The sequence below is a fragment of the Doryrhamphus excisus genome, chromosome 2 (genome assembly GCF_030265055.1).
Source record: "Doryrhamphus excisus isolate RoL2022-K1 chromosome 2, RoL_Dexc_1.0, whole genome shotgun sequence".
In the NCBI taxonomy this organism is placed as follows: domain Eukaryota; kingdom Metazoa; phylum Chordata; class Actinopteri; order Syngnathiformes; family Syngnathidae; genus Doryrhamphus; species Doryrhamphus excisus.
The window spans coordinates 24,293,460-24,318,727 of NC_080467.1; the positions used below are offsets into that span (position 1 = coordinate 24,293,460).

Sequence of the window (25,268 nt, forward strand, 5' to 3'; positions counted from 1 at the left end):
TTATCTCATTCATCTTATTCTTATTCCATGACTTCTCAGCATTTTGTTGCCTTTTCTGACGGCTCATGTGATATTTATGATATTTATGGTAAAGAATATTAAAACTGATGGGTGTGGGGGGGAATCAAACAAAAACAAAGAATGGGTCAGCACTGGAAATAGCATGTTTTGTAGCAAGAAGGGGCATGCAACTGCCTCGTTTATTGCAGTTAAGCGGTTCGAGACCTGATTGTAATAAGTGAAGTAGGATTCCTGATTTATAAACTGAATATTTTACAGTTAGGACCTTCTAAAAAACTTTTTTAACATTATTATAGCCCTCTCGACATGAACTATTACATCTATAATCGCCTCTACACTGGGGAGTTCAGGGACGTCGGGGATGGTGAGATGCGCAGGGAGATGCGTTGCAGCTTGCGATGGGTTACCGCCACAACAGCAACCCATGTTAGGGATTATTGTGACTGTGGTGACTAATGCAAACCTGCAAACCTGGTGCTTGTATGTCTCACTGAACATTATAGTAAAATTACTGACACCTAGTGACCAGTGGAGGATACTACATATCACCAAAACATTTTTGAATGCGTCTTCTGAATGCCTTTTGTTTGGATTTTAGGTCATTTATGTTTGAAAATTCATAATAAATTCCCAATCAGACATAAAAATATGTATTTAAAAAAATCAACAACAATAACTCGCTAGACTGTATTAAATTTGTGAGGGAAATTCAGGGGAAAAAATAAAATTTGTGCCACAATGTTAAAAATCGAGCTGCTAAAGATCGATTTCCTTGTGATGAATTGACCTCAGACTTCAGCCATGTCCCTTCTTTCTTTCCCCCCCTCCCCCCACCTGTTAATCTTTTAATTAAACTAATACTATACTCTCTACTGGGAAACAAGGGGGAGGTGTTGAAGGAGTGGGAGGATGGATGGAAGAGAGGAAGCACATCAAAAACAGCAGACTGATAAGGAAATGAACAAATAAGCTTGTGGTCTGCAACAACAATTACCCTTTTGTTTGTGTGCCAATTAAAAAAAGAATGCAAAGTGACTTTTATTTGCCCTTTAACGGCTATATTCCCCGTCAGTCAACACATACGAGGTAATATGTTCCTCGCTCATTTGCCTTTTTGGGTAAGAATTTCTGGTTGCCAGAGTAACAATTTCTGTACATCAACAAAAGCATTGGATTGCTCTATTACATCATGGAACGTTTTTCATACTTGCATGGCCGTGTGCTTAAGGTAGCATTTCCCATTCGACTAAACAGGATTCTCATGTTCTCTGTGAGACTTTGGCTGTTTCTACCAACCAGTATGGATGGAAGATCCATATAAATATTTAATATTTAAAAGTAAAAAATCTTTTCGGCAAATATTTTTGCAGAAAAGGCCAAACTTGACCAGATGACCATCAGAGCCAAGATAAGTAAGACTCACTGTTCATATTTGATGTCATCTATTTAGTATTCTCCACATTATTATTTATCATCCATCCATCCCTCCCTCCATCCCTCCCTCCATCCATCCATCGTTTTGACTACATACTAGTTGAAAAACATTATGAATGGCAATTAATTCCTTGTTTTTAATTCCAAAAACAAGATGTAAAACCTAACTTGATCTGAATATCTGCACTCAATTCCCATAGTTTTGCTTTGGACCCGCCCTGCTGTGTTGAAATCGCTTGTTTCCATTGGACACACAATACACTGACGTAGCTAATGTCTTTAGTTCTGGGATGCCGTGTGGTCGCGTTAAAACAATAACACGCCTTTGCTGGGTTCTTTGTTGACGACGTACTGCCAGTTCTTTCTGTTATGGTTCTGATCCGGCTAATTTGCAGACTCTCTGTATAAAAGGCGCTGCTGTTGAGTTTGCACAGCAATCCGCAAAATAAAAAAAAAGGACAAGGTAAAACACTTGAATCAAAGATGACGGTTATATGAGCTCTCACTGTTTTCAGGGAGACTTTTATAGTGTGGTATGTGGTGTTCACAGTATGAAATAAAAGATAAACTGCTGAGGTTTTATCACACTGATATAAGGTTATTTATACTCTTTGCACAAGGTGGTCGGAATATTGAGGAAAAGCTGCACCGGCCTGTAACAAGTGCGCTAAAACAGGAAACACATGATGCAAATTAAGCTCATGTCAACATAGACGATTCAATTTCATTGTTATTGATTGTGTAAATGATCTTAATGAATGAAATGAGGAATACAAACAGAACTTACATGGTGGAGAGGGAATGCAGGGTGGCGAAGGCTCCCGGGGCGATGCTGGAGATCCGGTTGTCATACAGAGACAGCAGGCGTACCGAGCTCAGGCCTGTAAATGTTGTGTTGTCAATGCAGCTGATCTGGTTGCTCCGCATCATCCTGGAATACAGGTTATTGATGATCCACATCAATTGTTATGTACTGTACGTATGGAAAACAGATTGCAAATATCGTAAACAGCAAACAGGACTGGCCATTAATTGGAATTGGGTGTGCATGAGAAAGTGGAAAGAAAATGAAACAGTGTATCTCCATGCATTCGTGAGATACACGAATATTGGCCAATTTTTTTTTTTTGCTTTTTTTCTCTGAAAATATGCATTTTTTCCGCAGAACTTACCTTAGGTGGGTTCTAATTTGTAAGAACATAATACAGGTAAAATGTACAGCATACATGTACCACTCTTAAAACCACCACAATTTTTTATTTATGCTTTACTAACATGTTTTTTCATCAAATGCTGAAATTTCGCACTTTGCTTGGTGGTCCTTGAAGGGACCATAGTTGCTGTGAGGCTAAGAAATGAAACTTAAATATAACTTCTCATCATGACACCAATTCCTTATGGTAATGGTAATGTTTTAATTTCATTTGAACATGCATCTGATGACAATTGAATGCATCCCATAATCAGTTCACAGTTCCACATGTCCAAAAGGAGTAGGAAGAAGCAAAGCTTATTAAATCCTACCCCTCCATCTGGTACTTTTACAATCAGTAACTGTTACATTTGTTCACTTCCTGCTTTCCTAATATAGTTTAAGTTTTTTTATTTTATTTTTGTCACGTACCAAAGTATGAGGTGATATGAGCATCCAATGCCATAATGGGTACCATAGTGCGTGTCAATATAGTGATATGTATAGCACATCATGACTGGTTCAAGACTCTTCATCCTTGTATTTAGCAAACATCAACTGCTTGTATTGTTTCTTGAATTGGCTCATCGTTGTGCATTGTTTGATTTCCTTACTCAATCCATTCCATAGTTTGATTCCACATACTGAAATGCTATGGCTAGCATAACGTAGTCCTAGCATAGAAGTGTTTCAAATGTACTTCTTCCCTGAGATCATATTTCTCCTCTCTTGTAGAGAAGTATTGGATGACATTTTTAGCTCATTGCTTATTTTTAGCCTTATGCATTATTTTAGCTGTTTGAAGATGAACTATATCAGCAAGTTGAAGTATTTGTGATTTTAGAAATAAGGAGTTAGTATGTTCTCTGTAGGCGGCATTATGAATTATCCTTACTGACCTTTTTTGCAGTACATTTAGCGAGTGAAGATTGCTTTTATAGTTATTAGCCCATATGTCCACACAATAAGTAAGATATGGATAAGCAGAGAGCTTCCATTTGCAAGGTTATGGAGCTCAAGCTAAAAAACTACAACATTTTATTGCAAATGTTGATCTAACATCGAGGAACATTAACGTAAGTTCACAGTAGTGTTTGGAGACAGCACTTGGGTCAGTCTTGTGTAAACATTAGACATTTTTACACAGATTTTCGCCATTCGCCGATGGCCTCAGAATGTACCTCCTGCCATCTACTGTAATTTGCTTCTGCGCTTACAGGCGACTCTTCAGGTAATTTAATATAAGCATTAATTGGAGCTTTTTCAGTATAATTACAGTATATGACATTGTTCCCTACACACAAAACATGTCTAAAATGCGAGAAAAAAATTTAAATTGTTGGAAAAATATTTGCTCTGGAGGATCAATACCCCCTGACGCACAATTATGGAGTATTTATAGCGACACAATGTAGTCAACTGGTTATAGTAAACCACAATGACGTCACTTTCCTTTGGCTGAAGTTACAAAGCATATACTGCATTGCAGGTGGCACCTGGAGTTTATACCTCTAACCTTCAATTCCAAATACAAGTTATGAACCGGCTTTTGTTTAGCAATATATGTATTGGCTACATATGCACGAGCGTGGACTGTGTGTGGGTGAAAAGAGTGAAATATAGAAGATAAAATAACATAATATGATCTGAGCGGTCCCTAAAGGACGACCGCAACAGAGTCTGCAAAAAGACAGCAGCCGTGGTCTTTGAGTCACATGGGCTCATAATTCAGTTAGTTAGCAACCCGCGGGACGGCTAACCTAGTTAGCATGACTATTACTGTAGCATGGAGCCGCTTAACATGAGACAGGGACGCTCTTGATGCCATTAGAGAGTCATTAGTCGGCATATATATAAATGATAGCATTAGTCCGTCATTACCACGTGCACACAGACGACATTAGCTTGGCTTGTGAGTTGGCTCGCTATCGTGTAACCCCTAATTGGAGCGTAGCCAGTTTAGCGTGGGTGGCTAAATGAGGCCGTCATTAGCTTTGATTTCAGAGTGGGTGAATAAACAGTCCCAGAGTATCACTTACTAACACAAATCAAAAGGGCATTTAGGCCGTAAACCTTACAATTAATGCACATTTAACAATGCTCGGTGCTGATGCTTGGGATTCCACGACAGACTTTTTCAAGGTTACAGTAAATCCACCAGTCTTGCTTTGAATGCCGGCGAGTTTATCACATTTATGAGCATTCTTCCGCTGCGTCGGCCGTCAGAGTACAAAAGTTAACAACACTTACAGAGTTTTTAGACCCGTGAGGCCGCGGAACATTCGTCCCTGCAGTCCCGTTAGCTTGTTGCCTGTCAGTAGAAGCTCCAGGACACCAGACGCTCCGTCAAAAGCTCCCTCGCGGATGTCCCGAAGCTTGTTGTTGCTCAGGTTGCTGCAGGAGTAACACAAATCAAGAAAACTGGTTTTGATTGGGGGGTAAGTTGTCCCATAAAGTAAACTATATGTACAGTTATGGCCCAAAAGTATCAAACAATGCCATTATTTTGAGTTGAATGGTCGTCTTCTGGCTGATCAGCTGAAAGAAAAACATCTTCTCCTGAGCTAAGGTTATTTTGCAGTGTCATCAGGGCAAACTGGCCCCGGATGACAGCAATTAGAACCAAGACAAGTCAGCCATCCTCCCATTTGCACCCTGGACTGGTGGCCAGCCAATCCCAGGGCACATATAGACAAACAACCATTCACACTCACATTCATACCTATGGACAATTTGGAGTGGCCAATTAACCTAGCATGTTTTTGGAATGTGGGAGGAAACCGGAGTACCCGGAATTAGGTGTGCATGAGGAAGTGGAAAGAAAATGAAACCGTGTATCTCCACGCATTCGTGAGATACACAAATCTTGGTAAAAAAAAAAAAAAGATCCGAAAATATGCATTTTTTCCACAGAACATGCATCTACTTACCTTAGGTGGGTTCTAATTTGTAAAAACATAATACAGGTAAAATGTACAGCATACATGTACCACTCTTAAAACCACCTACATTTTTTCTTTATGCTTTACTAACATGTTTTTTCATCAAACGCTGAAATTTCGCACTTTGCTTGGTGGTCCTTGAAGGGACCATAGTTTCTGTGAGGCTAAGAAATTAAACTTAAATATAACTTCTGATCGTGACACCGATTCCATATGGTAATGGTAATGTTTTAATTTCATTTGAATAAGCATCTGATTACAATTGAGTGCATCCCATAATCAGTTCACAGTTCCACATGTCCAAAAGGAGTAGGAAGAAGCAAAGCTTATTAAATCCTACCCCTCCACTTTTTTTTATTTTTTATTAATCACGTACCGAAATACGAGGTGATAACCATACAATGACATAATGGGTACCATAGTAACTGTCAATATAGTGATATGCATTCACACTCACATTCATACCTATGGACAATTTGGAGTGGCTAATTAACCTAGCATGTTTTTGGAATGTGGGAGGAAACCGGAGTACCCAGAGAAAACCCACGCATGCACGGGGAGAACATGCAAACTCCACACAGAGATGCTGAAGCAAACCCAGGTCTTCCCGATCTCCTGCTAACCACTCGACCACCATGCGGCCACCTATGTTGTCTCATAAAAACAAAATGTCCAATGCCCGATATCAGCATAAAAATGCAATATCGGTTGATATCGGTATCGGGAATTGAGAGTTTTCAGCAAAAAAGATAATATCGAACATCCCTAAGTATAACATATTGATACACTGCTGTCAAAATCCATTTTTATTTGTCTTCTTTTGTTTGGAGACAAGCGAGGAAGAACTGTGTTAGTATTTCTTTCACTCTGATGACAGAAAAATAACACCTTTTATCCCATCTTTGGATTTCTGTACTCCAGGCAATGCAGAACCTTTCTCAGTGCCCTGTTTTTCCCTGACATACGGTTAATACTAAGGCACAAGAGCGATCTCGGCACACCATTTCGGCTAACAATAAAGTTTATTTTGAAAAAAACATTGCACAATGGAAGCATGGAGCAAAGTGGTTATATGCACATTGTGCAACAAAGTCTTTCTTACCACACAAGCAGTTCGCCTGTAACGTCACCTTAATGCAAAGAGCCAAGATAAGTAAGCCCACGTCTGACAAATTAAACAACTTGTTTTTCAAAAGTAACAGACGTCAAGAGAGATGGTTTGTTTGGAAACATTTCATAGACAAAACGTATGTACAATTAAGGCCAATAATATTCATATGGAGTCATTGTTTTGAGTTGTATTTGCTGAATGCTTGTCATCTGGCAAGACATGACAAGAAACCGTGAAAAGACTAAGAAGCTGTGCTAATTATTGCTCATTCAAGGTGATTAATTACAAAGTACGTGTGTGCAGCTTTTAATTAATAGTGCAAGTGTACCTAATGTATTGTCCCACAACCTGAGGATTCCCTGTTGCAGCCACCCATAGAAGGCTGACTAATCTTTCCTACAAAAGGGGAACAAACTCAAAAAAATGAAAAGCCTCCGAGACAATAAGGTGAGATGATGCCTATCAACCCTGCCTGAGCCTCGGGCACGCCTCTTATCGGAGCGATGCGAGAGGAAGAGGAGTGGAGATGAAGAACAGACGGAAGGAATTGAGGAGCGGAATGGAAATGAGCGCCAGCCCCAATCTATATTGTCAGTGACACTGCTAGATGGTTAGCAATTTCCTCTCCAATAAATCATCTGTTGCTCTCCAATCGCACCCCCCCACCACCACCACCACACCCCCCCCCCCCCCCCCCCCGCCCCTTCGATCACACCGTGACACACAAACACACACACAGGTTCTAGATAAGGCGTACTTGTAAATCTGAATCGAAGGCCAATCCTATATTTCCGTTCAATATTGGCTCTTCCTGGCCCCTCCCCATCCCGCCTTGTTTTCCTTGTCGTCCACTTCACTGCCATGTCCGTCTCACGGCGCTCCACTCCCCTGAACATATTTGCATCCCTTTCCTTTCCCGTCATGTGTTCACTTGAGCCCCCACTTTGTCAGTCATTCAATTATTCCACCACTAACTCACTAGATAAGGTGCAAGGTGGACCATACATATATAATGTACGCCACATATACATACCATTCCCACACATAATGAGCACTTAAATTGTGGGAGATGTAGTTGAATCCAATCTATCGGTTCGGGATGGAAAACAGACATTTTCTCGGGTTATATTATTGGTAGGAAAAGAAGCTTGATGATTGATGTGTCTCCGGGTCAATTTACATGGCGATGCTTGGCTCCAAGACAAGGGAAAAAAATCCAATAGGAGTTTCAATGAACTCACTCGCTACATGTACATATGTAAATGGAAGAGACTATTATATAATATATCATTTAGTAAAATGTCACAGAAAAAAGTACATTTTATTGTCTTTATTAATTAATTAATTCATTCATTTTCTACCGCTTTTCCTCACGAGGGTCGCAGGGGGTGCTGGAGCCTATCCCAGCCATCTTCGGGCGAGAGGCGGGGTACACCTTGGACTGGTGGCCAGCCAATCACAGGGCACATATAGACAAACAACCATTCACACTCACATTCATACCTATGGACAATTTGGAGTCGCCAATTAACCTAGCATGTTTTTGGAATGTGGGAGGAAACCGGAGTACCCGGAGAAAACCCACGCATGCACGGGGAGAACATGCAAACCCCACACAGAGATGGCCGAGGGTGGAATTGAACCCTGGTCTCCCAGTTGTGAGACCGCCGTGCAGCCGTCTTTTGTAGACGGTGGTCCAGTGGACCTCACTTACTTAGCTTACAATGCTGCCATTGGGATATACACCTTCGACTATGAAAGAAAACCGTGAGCGGTTTATGCTAGTTATGTAAACAGCGACAACACTTCTGATGTCTGCGCTACTTGGGATGGCTGTGTCTTCCAGCACATTACGTGTGCTCCAGTCCTCAGGTAAAAAAATGCTGATGATAAACGAGCATCTTGTTGAGTCTTTGTAGCGGAATTGAGAGCTAGCTATCCACTCCTCTGTCTGTGAATGACGCTGACCGCTAGCGAGGTGTTGTGTTCGTTTGCGAGATTATAGTTTTTCATGTTAGCTGCTACAATAATATCACTGTAGCTTGGTTAATATTCAAGTCAGTTATGTAAATGGAACACTTTTAGTGTTTTTTTTGTGAGGGCAAAATAGGTAGTTCGTTGCTAGCTAGCTATATTAACTATTTTTTTTACGCTAGAGTCCACAGAAAAGGGTAAAAAATAAATGTTTTATATGTTATATATGTTTTTATAATATATATTTCAAAGTGTACTACTTTAATTTAGAAATTTGTAAAAAAATGTGTCCACCAGATGGCGATACGTTTTCCAATTCAAAGCATGCAGCAAATTCTGCAAGAGTACCTTGCAACTGAAATAATATGTTTGTGTGTGTCTGTGTGTTGTGATGCTGCTTTGACTTCTGGGGCATATTTGGGCGACATTTTATTGGTTGAACTCCAAATTGTACTACTTTCAAGGCTGTAGCTTGAAAGTAGTACAATTATTGTATTGTATAGAGAAACAGAGAGAAAACGCTGACAGTTGACAACCACTTCATTTACATAATAATGAGCCGTCCCCGAACTAGACACATAACACTGGTGTGTGCATGCATCCTCCTTAACAAACATATGTAATGCACTTTGCAGGGACAAGCACAATCATCACACTGGTGACATTGCACGCATGAAAGGGCCAAGATGCGTTAAAAAGACTAGAAAAGGAGAATGCTCATGTATTGGGTTACAGGATGGAAATCAGGATGAACCATACGTACATCTTCCTCAAGTTTGGCAGCTTCTTAAACGTCCCCGTAGCCTCCAGTATGCTGATCTCATTGTCGTTGAGGTGCCTGCACAGTGACAAGACCAAAGTCAAAACACACATAAAAAGAGTAGGAGACATGACTGCATCATCAAGGTAAAAGGGGCCTTTTGTGACTCTTTAAGACGTTTAACAAGACCAGAGGATAGATGTTTGTATTTTAAAGAAGTCGAGGAATCGCTTCTATGGGGTCATCAATACCTATAATACAACACCCTAAACCCGGGTAAAACACTGGATATGTGCTTTACTGGAGTCATTCTAAGTAAAGAAGTACTTTTGTCAAGTGAGTTTATCCCATGTACCCGTTGCTAAACTTTCAGAAAATGAAAAAGACCTCTTGACACAAAGTAGTTAAAGGTCTGATGATGCAAAATGACTTTTTAATGATGCTCTAACAGTATTAGGTGTCCCCAGAGCTTCCTTATGAGCGCCACACGTGAGGGCCAATCCATTATCACCCTCATTTGTTTGCTTTACTTTTCGAGGAGAGGCGCTCAAGCGCTTGCTTTTGAAGTTGTGTTGTTTCATGACACGCCTGGAGGTCTGCAAACTAGGGGTCATTTTGTTTTTCTTTATCAAGTAGGCCAACCAAGGTGTAGCATTTTTTTGTCCTTATGTATCATCCCTTATTATGTTATGTGATATATGGCATCTATCAGGTTGTGCTGTGTTATTGTGTGTATGTCAAAAGTGGATAAAGTGTACAATATCTTCTTAGGCTACGTTCACACTGCAAGGTTTGATGTGCAATTAGGATTTTTTTTTGTTGCAATCCAATTTTTTTATGTGATCAAGTCATATGACCACATAAATCTGACTTGGCGTCTGAAAAGTGACTCCGCAAAAAAATGACTTCGCTTGCATTTCCATTACACATTGTGAACAATATGATCTCAGGGAAGAAGTACATTTGAAACACTTCTATGCTAGGACTACGTTATGCTAGCCATAGCATTTCAGTATGTGGAATCAAACTATGGAATGGATTGAGTAAGGAAATCAAACAATGCACAACGATGAGCCAATTCAAGAAACAATACAAGCAGTTGATGTTTGCTAAATACAAGGATGAAGAGTCTTGAACCAGTCATGATGTGCTATACATATCACTATATTGACACGCACTATGGTACACATTATGGCATTGGATGCTCATATCACCGAGTACTTCGGTACGGGACAAGAAATAAATAAATAAATAAATAAATAACAAAAACTTAACTTAATAAATAAATAATACAAAAAAATATATGTATACATAAAAATAAAAATAAAAATAAAAATAAAAATAAAAATAAAAATAAAAATAAAAATAAAAATAAAAATAAAAATAAAAATAAAAATAAAAATAAAAATAAAAATAAAAATAAAAATAAAAATAAAAATAAAAATAAAAATAAAAATAAAAATAAAAATAAAAATAAATTAGGAAAGCAGGAAGTGAACAAATGTAACAGTTACTGATTGTAAAAGTACCAGATGGAGGGGTAGGATTTAATAAGCTTTGCTTCTTCCTACTCCTTTTGGACATGTGGAACTGTGAACTGATTATGGGATGCATTCAATTGTAATCTGATGCATGTTCAAATGAAATAAAACCATTACCATTACTAGTGAAGTATACTGAGGTAGTGGGGTGAGTTTTGTGTCTTCTTCTACTATCAGGCTTATGAAAGAACCTGGCGTTCATGGGCAGTCTTTGAAGAGCCAGTGGCTATGGATCAAGCGCAAGGAACACCTGGGAGGCCAGATGGGAGACCAATGATGGAGGGTGCCCACCTGACGACCTTAACGACGACCCACCCGCCTTCCTTCATGCCCTTGAAGGTGTGGAGTAGAGGTTAAAGGGGAGGCTGAGTGACAACCAGGTGGGTGGAGCAGTTTTTGGTCCCAGGTCGGGATCTCAGTACCCTAGTGAGATTTCAGGCTCAGGCTTGATCACCACGTAAAAACCCACTGATTCAAACGTACACTACTCATGATGTGTCCAAAAATCGGCATCCTGAGATAAAATTCCCATTCCACTCTCAACATCCACACCTCATGTGATTAGCATCTATTGGCACCAAGGACATTGTCTGTCCATATCTTAATTTGGACACCCCTGCTATGCGGTGCCGTGTTTAAAATGATTAAAAAATACTACAATATGGGCCCTTTGAGCCAATACAAAGGGATTAAACAACAGCCTGCCTTTTCTAAAGCCTTTTATTTTGCATGCAAACATGGACATTGTTAATACATCTTTTTTTAACCTCATTTCCTTCCCTTCTTGCTCATAATAACAATGGTCTTTATTTATGATTTTGTTGTTGTATTTCCTTCACTGTTGTGAAATTATTCATAACAACATTGCGGAGAGGTGGTACTTTGTGTTAAATTTTGTGCGGCAACAGCATGACAAACAAATTGTTGACAGAATGAATGCATTTCTAAAACAGCAGGGGGCTACTGTAAAACTTTTTCGATTTCTCTTTGATTTCCTGCACCTTTTTGTGTAGATTTGATATGAATATTTGATCAGAGCATCCATTGTGCTTTGTAGCAACCTGTTGTTCTTTTTTACGTCCACCTCTCAGGATTTGACTGCCACACACATCGCATCAACGTCCCTATACTTTCATGTCGATCTTTATGTTTCACGGTTGCTGTGAATACTGAGCAGGTTCTTTTGTATTATAATAATCCCCTATCAGCCAACAGAACCTGAACACAGAGCCACTCTTTAAGCCTTCCCTCAATGTAATCAGGATATCCCCGTTGTATATTACTCTCTGCTGTGTGCCACCTCATTTCCATTTGTCACAGCTAAAAAGGATATAAGGGACTGCTCAGTATGCCAGTGTGAGCTCTCGCTACAGATCATGATGGTTCCTGTGGGTCTTGGAAGGAGATGGAAAATACCAATGAGAGCCTTGTTTTTAGCTTGGAAGTAAAAAAAAAAAAAAACACAAAAAAACCTCAATATTCCGACAGGATTTGAGAATGTGTGCTGTGCATATTAAAGCAGAGCAGGTGCTGAGCAGCTTTATTGCATTCTGGGAAGTTTAATTTTCTTCGTTTAACTTTTAACGCACAAATCTATCCTATATTGTTTTTAGTGTATTGGGCGATACTGACCACAGTAACGGCAGAGAACAGTAGCATCATTAGCAATAATTGCGATATAATGGTTTTGGGAAATATTTAATACACTACCAATTTGGGGTGTCCCGATACAGTCATCCCTCGTTTATCACAGTTAATTGGTTCCAGCCTCACTTGCCATAGGTGCATTTCCACAGAGTAGCATTCAATAATAATACATTGAATACTTTTGTAGTTATAGCATAGAAAACATGAGCTTCTAAAATGGCTTCAACATTATTAGAGCCCTGTAGACATTAAATAACACCCCTATAGTCACCTTTGCACTAGTATTACCCAACACAGTGGACATGTTGAGCAATAAATTAAAAAATATATTTTAGTAGTTAGAACATAGAAAATATGTCTATGACCTTCTAAATATGGGTTTAACATTATTAGAGCCCTATAGACATTGAATAACACCCCTATAGTCACCTTTGTACATGTATTACCGAACACAGTAGACGTGTTAAGCAATAAAAAATTTTATATTTTAGTAGTTAGAGCATAGAAAACATGTCTACGACCTTCTAAAAGTGGGTTTAACATTAGAGCCCTACAGACATTGAATAACACCCCTATAGTCACCTTTGTACATGCATTACCGAACACAGTCAACGTGTTAAGCAATAAATTTAATATATTGGTAGTTAGAGCATAGAAAATATGTCTATGACCTTCTAAAAATGTGTTTAACATTATTAAAGACCCGTAGACAAAAATAACACCCCTATAGTCACCTTGTACTCGTATTATCTAACACAATAGACATGTTGAGCAATACAAATACAATATTTTAGTAGTTAGAGCATAGAAAATATGTCTATGACCTTCTAAAAATGGGTTTAACATTATTAGAGCCCTGTAAACATTAAATAACACCCCTATAGTCACCTTGTACTCGTATTACCTAATATGATAAACATGGTAAGCAATAATAAGACATAGTAACTCCCCGTTAGCGTAGGGATTGTAGTTTTGCAAACGTAATGTGGGCCATAGCATTAAAAAAAACATCCATCCTCACTATGACGTTTGCCACTTGATTGATATACAGGACAGCCAATCATTAATCTGCCATAGATAGACGTACACAACGGCAATAATGCAAACTTTGTTTACACCACATTGCGTACCACTAAGGCGAAGGCTACGGGATCCCTGAAGTGACACAAAAGATGCTCGCCATCATAAGAATAGGTTTGAAACAGAGTGGCTAAGAAGGACAAAGTAAAGAAAAACATACCACTTCCACACAGAATGTGAGGCGAACTTGAGGGGAATCATAGGAGCCTTATATTTCATTAAAGGTTGATGTCAGACTTACAGATCTGTGGTGTGTTCCGGGATGTGTGCGGGGATGCGGGTCAGTTTCAGGTTGGAGCAGTCCACCACGGTGCCCTCGCAGCGACATTTCTCGGGACAAACCAGGTCCTGGAAACACTCGCCACTCAGGCGGCTGCGATAATCCTCTTGACCTGTCGAAACCGGAGCGACAAACCGTGACACTTGGTGAGATATGGACGAGGCTAGCATGCTAGCAAAACATCCAATTTGACTGCATTCAAATGGTAATCATCATCATCCACTAGGGGGCACATTTGCATGATATTACAGCACTTAATTAATTTCTTTGCAATTTCAACTCATATCTTTTAAGCATTCACCTGCAATTTATGAGGGAATTCCCATTCCTTCGACTTTGATTCAAACTTTGTTATCATTTCTATCCGAGGGGCAAAGTGTACACCTCTCGAGGGCGGAATCTTTTATTTTTAATAATGTCTCTGGGCTGCCACGAACCTTGCTGGGAGAGATTAGCAGCAAAACAACAGAAAAGAGCTAGAGGAAAAAAAATGCTTTTGAAGAAAGACAGAAAGCTCATTAGTCGCTTCTTTTCAGTCGGAGCAGAGCAGGGTGAGGAGGTCTTAAAAGCAGCGTTGAGGTGAGCCATGCTAGCCGCTGACGACCGTTTTAGCAGCTGGAGCGGGTGTGCTGGCAATGTGGAATCTCAGTGGTGCAAAGCAGCGCAATAATGGAACAATTGGAAAGTGGTTAAGGCGATAACCGAGGCTCAATGTTAAACTCTCAGGACTGTCTTTTAACAATTATGCATCTCTGTGCAGTCATTAAAAGACTAACGAGAAACAAAAGCATGCATGGAAGGAAATCCGGTGACTCTTGACTTTAAATTCTTAACTTTTTGGCTTTTAAAGAAAAAAAAAAGGAATCGGAAATTATGCATGCTTTTTCACTCTAAAATCGTGGCTCGGCTTGGCTCTACTTGCTTCGTTTTGGTTTCCACGTCAACGATACATCATGTAATGCTGCAAAAACCAAGCCGCTTTGAACGCATCACACTAAAAAACAATGGAGAATAAAAAGCATCTCCTTCATTTATGCTTCCTGGCATGGCAAGGAGGGACATTTGATCCACAAGGAGACTAAGGGCAGAAACAAAACAGGCAGTGGAGACTGAGGATCAACAGAGTAAGCTAATGTGAGTTTAGCTGCCATTTCTTGCCTTCCCCTTTAATTAACAAAGCGGTTCGACCAATGAGCGACCAAGTACTAGAAATAGTGCCTCCTTGTACCTGCTTAGCCAATGGAAACATACAACAGTGGTGAGTAGAGCCCTGCTGAGTCACCTTGGTCACATGTCTCAAGGTGCTATCATGACAACTCTTCCGTTAAGCCCTGAGTTTTCTGCTCCGAGTCACGGGATTGGCCGGCAGATGCAGGCGAGCGTGTGCAAGGCGGTCCCTGGCGCTTGACGGAACCATGTGATGTCACAGCAGGCGGGGCCACATGGTTAGATCAAGCACAAGAGACAGCTGCACGAGCCAATCAGTGCGCAGGTCCACACACAGGAGGCGGGGCAGGGCAAAAACGGAGAGGTTAAAACAAGAGGATCCGCACGGGAAGAAGGCGGGGCCAGAGAACCACTGAATGTCCAGGGAGAAAAAAGGAGGAGCAAGGAGAGAGGAAGGCCCAAAGCAAGGAGGGCAGCCAGAACCACTTTTAGGAGGGACTCCGACTCGAATGTTTTTGTCACATTAATCCCAGTTTGATACAAGTGTGGGAATGTGCCCTCACCTGTGCAGCGGAACTTCTTTCCTTTAACTTGGCTGATGCGCTTGTTGGCGAGCCTTCGTGGGTGGCTGCAGCGTGCCCCGCTGGTCTCTATGGGGTTGTCAAACAGGAAGTCCGCTAGCCACTTCAGGTGACAGTCACACATAAAGGGATTCTGAGCCAGATGACTGACGAAAAGAGAACATAGATGAGGACATGTCCAGTTTTCTGGCTGCACGTGGTCGAGTGGTTAGCACACAGGCAAGACCCGGGTTTGATTCCGCCCACGGGAATCTCTGTGTGGAATTTTCATGTTCTCCCTGTGCGTTTCTCCTGGTACTCCGGTTTCCTCCCCCATAAAAAAAAAAATGCATATCCATAGGTATGAATGTGAGTGTGAATGGTTGTTTGTCTATATGTGCCCTGTGATTGGCTGGCGACCAGCCCAGGGTGTACCCCACCTCTCGCCTGTAAACAGCTGGGATAGGCTCCAGCACCCCCGCGACCCTCAAATGAAAATGAATAAAAGTCTAGTTTTCTTGCAATTAAAATATAATGGTTTTCAGCACGGCGGTCGAATGGTTAACGCGCAGACCTCACAGCTAGGAGACAAAAAAATAATAATACTTCATCATAATATTATTATATAATATTATTACAATTTTTTTCTTGTGAATGTCTGTTTTTTTCTCATAATTTTTTTTAAAAAGTTACACAATTTTTTCTCTGATAAATTTCTGTCTCATTACAAGTTTTCTCTTGTTTTTTTTAATTCTTAAAATCTCAGATTATTTTAATACTTCATCATAATATTATTATATAATATTATTACAACTTTTTTATTGTACATTTTGGTCTGTTTTTCTCATAAATTTGTAAAAAAGTTACACAATTTTTTTCTCATAAATTTCTGTCATATAAAAAAAAAAGGAGACCAGGGTTCAATTCCACCCTCGGCAATCTCTGTGTGGAGTTTGCATGTTCTCCCCCGTGACCCTCATGAGGAAAAGCGGTAAAAATGAATTAATGAATGGAATCCATCACATAGTACAATTCCTGAAATCACTCAGTTTGAGTTCCTTACTCAATCCGTTCCACAATTTTTGCATTTCCAGGGTGTACCCCGCCTCTCGCCTGAAAACAGCTAGGATAGGCTCCAGCACGCCCGCGACCATCAAATGAAAAAAGAATGAAAGTCTAGTTTTCTTGCAATTAAAATATAATGCTTTTCATTGTATTTCATTGGATTCCATTAAATTAAGTGAGATTTAAGTTGCATTGGAATCCATCACATAGTACAATTCCTGAAATCACTCAGTTTGAGTTCGTTACTCAATCCGTTCCACAATTTTTGCATTTCTCCTCTCTTGTTGAGAAGATTCGTATTTTTTACTGACTGGCTTTCAGCTTTATGTACCTCTGCATGCGCTTTAAAATGTATGCCACTCATAAAATTCATGCATAGTGAATGCTGTATGGGCAGTTTTTTAGAACATTTATTCCAGTTTATAACAGTTCTTACAACATTTGTCCTGTTATTGCTGCTGAGTACTGCTGTGTACTCATGTACTCAAAGAAAGCTATGTTTTTTTTTTCTACTTTCTCAATCCTTCTTAAAGTAAAAATAATATAATTGTTATATATTACCGGCCTCATTCCAATTCTGCTTCCAATTAACGCCTCATTGTGGTTTAGGTAAATAATACTGTATATTATTAGAGCATTTACACTACGTTCCCAAAGGTATACAATAGTGTACTTTTTGTACTCACAGAGTTTTGATGGATCGCAGTGGAGCGAAAAGTCCTTTACTGATAGTCTGTAACTTGTTGTCGTAGAGCGACAGCAGGTTGAGGTTGTGCAGGTCTTGGAAGGTGTTGACGCGAAGACAGTTGATCTTGTTGGCGTTCAAGAGTCTGAAACACAAAGTGTGACATGTTGTTTCACGGCTGAATCGTATTGTTCGCCTTTTAAAGGCCGGTGAAACACAGAATAATAGAGGATGGTAATGGGGGATGGAATAACCTTAGTCTATGAATAGGCACCCTAACGTGGAGAAAAAATGAGTCATCCTCATTGTCTTTGCTTGGCTTCACTTTATGATAGAAAAGCCTGGAACATTAGTACTTTTCTGCTGGTGGACTACAGAGCTTGCATGGACCATATGCTGCATTCAGCACCAGTGGAGCAGTTTCATTTCTATTTATTCCCAACATATGCTGCAGATGATGTTAAAATACATACAGTATACATCTTTACCAACATACAGGTTACAGCGCTACTTGCTATTGATGCTGCTGGGTTTCAACCACGAGACCTACAAGCAGACAGGCTGCAAGCAAAAGCTACAGACATATACACACTCAGTATGTTGGAGATTAAACTGAACAATGGCGCATGTGTTGAAATGATTTACTCCAATTGTGTGTGTACATGTGTGATGCATGAAGACATAACATAAGGCGATGGAAAAGCTTCAGACATCAGGAAAATAATGTCTATTTGCATTTTTACGCCACATTTGTCAGTATGAATATATTGCATTGTTCTGCTCTTGAGTTCTGCAGAACCAGGGTGGAGGGGGGCCAGGGACACCTTGGCTGTCCGGGCATGTGTGGAGCCCCCCGTTGGGAATTTGTGATTGCTTCACAAATTCATGTTTCAGACCTCTACCATCTTGTATATGTTACATTTACATTTTGTTTTTTTGCAACCAAGCAAATGTTGGTGTTATATTTATGCTGTTGAATAATTTTGCACTGAATAAGTGGTTAGCGCGCAGGCCACACAGCTAGAAAACCCAAGTTTGATTCCACCCTCGGCCATCTCTGTGTGGAGTTTGCATGTTCTCCCCGTGCATACGTGGTTTCCTCCGGGTACTCCGGTTTCCTCCCACATTCCAAAAACATGCTAGGTTAATTGGCCACTCCAAATTGTCCATAGGTATGAATGTGAGTGTGAATGGTTGTTTGTCTATATGTGCCCTCTGAATGGCTGGCCACCAGTCTAGGGTGTACACTGCCTCTCGCCCGAAGACAGCTGGGATAGTCCACAGCGTATCCGTGACCCTCGTGAGGATAAGCAATAAAAAATGAATGAATGAATGAATAATTGGGCACTTATACAGCAGTGGTATTTAAATGAAGCGATACAAGGAAATGACAAATATTTAGTTTTCTGTTCTAATTTCATATTTTCGAGTTCCAACAGTGTTTTTACTTTTATTGTTATAACAACAGGGTTGGCAAACTCTGAGGAAGGTGGCTTCCCTGCGTTTTTTTGGTTGTTTCCTGATTTTTTTTCTCATTATGATGGACTAGCTCAATAATAAGGTTATCCAAAAACATGTGAGAATGGTGCATGTACGTATGTGGCATTTCTGTTGTGAAACATCTAGTCACAAAAACATTTGTATGACCCTCCATCTCTTTGCCGTATGGCCGACAACAAGTGGATGTGAAACCCAGCAATACCACAAGGGAAATTTGAGGAGGCACGGCTAGATAGGACCAAAATGGACAAACATGCAACATTCGCTTACCCTCTTCCTGCACAAATCTCATCTTTGGATCTAGGACTAGTATTTCTAGTGTGCCGATGTAAACAAAGATCCACATCTGACTTCAGCTTAACCTGTTACTGTGTCTTAGCTTTATATGCTGCCGTATTAGTCTCCACTTTGCTGCAATGTTCTGTTTTCTTGCTGCCCTCAGTCTCCCTTTAGATAAAATGTCTTCTTTCCGCATGCAAGGAACTACACCCTTGTTTTCCAGTGCGTACTTACAATAGTTGCAGGGACACCAGGCCTTCAAACAATCCTTTGGGAAGCTCTGTGATCTTGTTGCCGTACAGCACCCTGCACAAGACAAGTGTAAAATCATTTCATTAGAAGTCTGCTGGAATGATTTTTGCACCATCACGCCTCAGCTCGCCTTAGTTGATCCCCTTGTGTTCATGTACCTATGCGTGTGTGCGTGCGTGCGTGTGTGTCACTCCTAACACCCGTTCACCTTGCCCGCCCTTTCTTGTCCGTCCGTCCGTCTTCTTTTCACGCCGCTGATTGATTCAAATTAAACTGTCCTTCATGTTCTTATCACACTCACCCCGTGTAGCAAACAACAAACACGGAGGGTGATTACACACACCAATCAAATATCGTGTGTGCGTCTGTGTGTGTCCCTTAGCCTTAATATTATTATTTACTAAATTGCCTTCATGTGTGATACTTACAAGGAGGTGAGCGAGCGGAGGCCACTGAAGGCATCGGCGGCAATGTCGGAAATCTGGTTCTTACTCAAGTCTCTGGAGGAGGGAAGGGAAAACGGGGGAGAGAGAGAGAGAGAGAGAGAGAGAGAGAGAGAGAGAGAGAGAGAGAGAGAGAGGGAGGGAGTGCATTAGTGATACACATGTCCTAGAACTGTCGCTGACAGCATACATCAGCAGAGGTCAAGGGAAAAAAGAAAAAAAAGAAAAAGAGGAAGTAGGTGTAAGTAAATGAGGTAGAGGATGATGGACAGCGAGATGGGATGGCGAGGGAAAGAGGAAAAAAGCAGACGCGGCGGCGTGTTAAGTGCACCGCGTGTCATTCACATCCATGGAGCGGGATTTATTATTGAACGCTCCCATTCCGGGATGATGATTGGGTGGCTGAGTGATGACCTCATGGCCTTGCACGTGTCTGTCAGTCATGATGGTATCTGCAGCTGTTAGCATGGGGAGGAAGACCATATATGGGCAGCAGGGTGGGCACTTATGGTCTTTGGAAGACATTCTAGCATAAATGTAAAATGTTAGAATCCTTGGACTTTTACCAATCTATTACCAATCCGCTGCCAAGTGCAGTGACATGTGTTTTTCAACATATTCATATTTTGCATACTTGTCAGTCCCCTAAAACTGGAGCATCATATAATGAGGTTGGAAGTGAGCCCTAAAATAAGTTTTAGGTGGCTCTGGAAGAGTTTTTTCTAACAACAACAGAGTTCTATTGCCGTCGGTGAGATATGAACTTCCTTATATGGACTGGATATTGCCTGCACTCAGTCAATGTTGACCTACATATCCGGAAGTCCTCGGGAGCACTTGGGGAGTGGGACCGATCACAGCGGAATGGGCGTACCTAGAGTAGGATCGGGCTGGACTAAATTAAACAGACCGTTTGGATCAGAAGCAGGAAGTCTATGGAAACACTGCAGAATGAGGTGCAGAATCTGGAAGATCTAGAAAGCTTTGTTTGCTGGTTATTGTGTGGAGCTGCTCTATAGGAGTACACAACTGAATACATTCATTCATTCATTTTCTACCGCTTTTCCTCACGAGGGCCGCGGGGTTGCTGGAGCCTATCCCAGCTGTCTTCGGGCGAGACTGGTGGCCAGCCAATCACAGGACAAACAACCATTCACACTCACATTCATACCTATGGACAATTTGGAGTCGTGGGAGGAAACCGGAGTACCCGGAGAAAACCCACGCATGCACCCATACACATGCAAACTCCACACAGAGATGGCCGAGGGTGGAATTGAACCCTGGTCTCCTAGCTAACCACTCGACCGCGTGCCGCCCCAACTGAATACAAAGTACAGAAAATGAGCATAATAGGTCCCTTATAATGTTTCCAAAAACCACCTGCAATTGGCTGACATACCACCAGGGGTACGTGTACCGAAGTATGATAAGTATAATTATCCAAAGGTCAAAGAAGTAAGGTGTCTAGTCCAACCCGAATGATCAATTAATTCATTGATTTAGACGCGTGTCTAAAGTAATGATTTTGAGTCACACTAGCTTTCAGAGGGATAGCTTCAGTCAAAATATTACAAAATTGGCTTTTTACTTCCTGGTATTATGCCAGAGGGGTCCAGATCATTTCATTTTGTTTGTTGATTCATTAAAAAAATTGTCACAATATTATCTTAATTTAATTGTTCTTATCCAAACACAACACAATGGAATGGCGAATGCGGGCATAAAAATATTAAGTGAAATTGACTTCATGCAATTCTAACCAAAACTCTGTTCAACTGAGTGGTCTAAAAAGCGTTAGGAAGGTTATGGAACGGGAAATGGTATTGGAATTAAACACATGTCAAGGTTGCCAGATGCTTAGAATGTAAATGTGGTGCATCAATATGTACTGTATGGTGTTTTTACTCTTACACATGTTCCTATTCTATTCAATATCGGCAGACTTACATCCTCTTGAGCTTCTTGTAGGAGGAAAAGGCTCCTGGCGGGACGCTTTTGATCAAGTTCTGCTCCAAACGACTGAAAAACACACAAGGAAGAGAAGAAAGGCAACGTGATGTGAAGGTTAGATCATCCTTTATGTTTATATCAGGACTGTGCAATACTGCTTTTACGCTGCGTTCATACTTCAGTACTCTGGTCCCAACCAAAAATACTCGGTGCACACTTGTGTGGTAATGGTAATGGTAATGGTTTTATTTCATTTGAACATGCGTCAGATGACAATTGAATGCATCACATAATCAGTTCACAGTTCCACATGTCCAAAAGGAGTAGGAAGAAGCAAAGCTTATTAAATCCTACCCTTCCATCTGGTACTTTTACAATCACTAACTGTTACATTTGTTCACATCCTGCTTTCCTAATATAGTTTAAGTATTCATTCATTCATTTATCATTCATCACAAGGGTTGCGGTGGGTGCTGGAGCCTATCCCAGCTGTCTTCGGGCTGGAGGTGGGGGCCAGCCAATCACAGGGCACATATAGACAAACAACCATTCACACTCACATTCATACACATTCTCACAGTCGCCAATTAACCTAGCATGTTTTTGGAATATGGGAGGAAACCGGAATACCCGGAGAAAACCCACGCATGCACGGGGGCATGCACATTTGTACACTTCCTGCTTTCCATAATACAGTTTAAGGTTGTTATTTTTTTTAATAATGTACCTCGTACCGAAGTATGAGGTGATATGAGCATCCAATGCCATAATGTGTACCATAGTGCGTGTCAATATAGTGATATATATAGTACATCATGACTGGTTCAAGACTCTTCATCCTTGTATTTAGCAAACATCAACTGCTTGTATTGTTTCTTGAATTGGCTCATCGTTGTGCATTGTTTGATTTCCTTACTCAATCCATTCCATAGTTTGATTCCACATACTGAAATGCTATGGCTAGCATAACGTAGTCCTAGCATAGAAGTGTTTCAAATGTACTTCTTCCCTGAGATCATATTTCTCCTCTCTTGTAGAGAAGTATTGGATGACATTTTTAGCTAATTGCTTATTTTTAGCCTTAAGCATTATTTTAGCTGTTTGAAGATGAACTATATCAGCAAGTTGAAGTATTTGTGATTTTAGAAATAAGGAGTTAGTATGTTCTCTGTAGGCGGCATTATGAATTATCCTTACTGACCTTTTTTGCAGTACATTTAGCGAGTGAAGATTGCTTTTATAGTTATTAGCCCATATTTCCACACAATAAGTAAGATATGGTAGAACCAGAGAGCAATAAAGAGTGTGGAGTGATTTCTGATTGAGAACAAATTTTGCTTTGTTCAATATTGAAATATTTCTGGCCACCTTATGTTGCATATTTGTAATATGAGGTTTCCAGCTCATATTTTCATCTATTGTGATCCCCAGAAATGTATTTCCCTTCACCCTTTCAAGGTAATTGGTTATTTGTAGCCTAATGCATTATTTTAGCTGTTTGAAGATTAACTACGGTATTTTTGTTATGGGGACCAAATTAGTTATATTAGTAGTAGTATTAGTATTATTAGTCATAGCAACATATAAGAAGACCAACTCTCATTTAACACACAATGTAAATGCAATTTTCAATATTTACATTCCAATTATTCTTTGTTTACACCACATTGCTAACACGTAGGCTACGGGATCACTGCAGGGGCACAAGAGACGGGGTGAAAAAGGATGAAGCCAAAAATGTACCACTTCCACAATTAATGGGAGGAGAACTTTTCTGCTAGTTGTTTTTTTTTTAAACACATTTGTCAAACCGACCAGGGTGCACCAAGTTCGGATGATCATCAAACTTGACAAAACAACGCTGAATAACAAACAACAACTATACATATTTTAATGCACACCTTCAATTAAAGCATAAATAATACTTTATTTTGGCACAGAACCGTATTGTACTACTCGTGTTGGACCTCACCACGTTGTCCAGTCGTACCTCATGGAGTGAGAAGATGAAGCCTTTGTGTGAAAACAGAAGTTTGCAAGACCTCCGTGTATAAAAGTAACAGCCATCATGTTTTAAATGTGTTTGACAGCAGGCGTTTTGTGTGAGAAGGACTGCCACTCAATGATGAGTAAATGTTGGCGCACGGGATAATGAATGTGTAACTGGCAGCGCCACACTCACCATAATCATTTTCCGAACATGATTTATTTTAAAAGAAGACTTTTGCACGCTACTTTCTCAAGCCGACAGCCAAATGAGAATGTTACGACATCTTCTTTTTGTGCGTGAGCGCAAGACTGATTACACTGGCAGCAAGGCTCTATCAGCACGTTTGGAAAAACGTACCGTGGCTTAGTCTCACGCCGCATGCAGTGCATTCATCCAGCTCATGTATTCTTAATGTCCTCTTGTTTGGAGGAGGAAATAGAAGGATGAGAGTGCTAGAAATTGAGGAGAGGGGCTGGAGGGATGGGAGGTGATAAAAAGGAGGATGAGAGGCAACCTGTGGATGTACAAGGAGAGCATGGACCAAGGCCGGGACCAGGGTCGGCTGTCAACATGATGAATGAGATCTCTTATCCTCCTCCTCTTTAACCCCCACCCTGTCCTGCTCTTGACCTTCATCTCTTTCTTGCCCATCCATCCATCCTTGGGGACATGTTTGTTAGGATTAGACGTGTTGAATGGAATCCACAAATGCAGCTTTCAAGCTCATCCGAGACAAGTTTGGGCCTTCCTAACGCCTTTAAGAGGTGCATTACATATTTGACTATGCTTATTTTTCCCCATTAATATGCTATAGGTAGTATGCTAACAAAAAAACTTGTATCTACTTGTATTTTTTCACATGTACATATTTTAATTCATTCCCTACCGCTTATCCTCACTAGGGTTGCGGGGTGCTGGAGCCTATCCCAGCTGTCTTCCGGTGAGACGCGGGTACACCCTGGACTGGTGGCCAGCCAATCACAGGGCACATATAGACAAACAACCATTCACACTCACATTCATACCTATGGACAATTTGGAGTGGCCAATTAACCTAGCATGATTTTGGAATGTGGGAGGAAACCGGAATACCCGGAGAAAACCCATGCATGCACGGGGAGAACATGCAAACTCCACACAGAGATGGCCGAGGGTGGAATTGCACGCGGGTCTCTGAGCTGTGTGGCCTGCACGCTAACCACTTGTCCGGCGTGCAGACCCATATGTATATTTTTCAAATGATTCATTCATTAATTTTCTACTGCTTATCCTCACAAGGGTTGTGGGCGTGCTGGAGCCTATCCCAGCTGTCTTCAGGCGTAAGGCGGGGTACACCCTGGACTGGTGGCCAGCCAATCACAGGGCACATATAGACAAACAACCATTCACACT

The 25,268-nt window shown here is 40.7% G+C and overlaps 1 protein-coding gene across 3 annotated transcripts in view; it reads right to left on the bottom strand.

Annotated features, from left to right (window-relative positions):
- slit3 (slit homolog 3 (Drosophila)) overlaps nt 1–25,268 on the bottom strand; it is a 262,158-nt gene that overhangs the window by 61,480 nt on the left and 175,410 nt on the right. For all 3 annotated transcript variants that reach the window (XM_058048416.1, XM_058048425.1, XM_058048435.1), the window contains 9 exons: nt 21,884–21,955; nt 19,919–19,990; nt 19,473–19,544; nt 17,461–17,604; nt 15,713–15,876; nt 13,944–14,094; nt 9,438–9,512; nt 4,898–5,041; nt 2,243–2,386 (listed from right to left, as the gene is read on the bottom strand). In XM_058048416.1, coding sequence (XP_057904399.1) covers nt 2,243–2,386; nt 4,898–5,041; nt 9,438–9,512; nt 13,944–14,094; nt 15,713–15,876; nt 17,461–17,604; nt 19,473–19,544; nt 19,919–19,990; nt 21,884–21,955 — 1,038 coding nt within the window. The remainder of the gene's footprint in view (nt 1–2,242; nt 2,387–4,897; nt 5,042–9,437; nt 9,513–13,943; nt 14,095–15,712; nt 15,877–17,460; nt 17,605–19,472; nt 19,545–19,918; nt 19,991–21,883; nt 21,956–25,268) is intronic.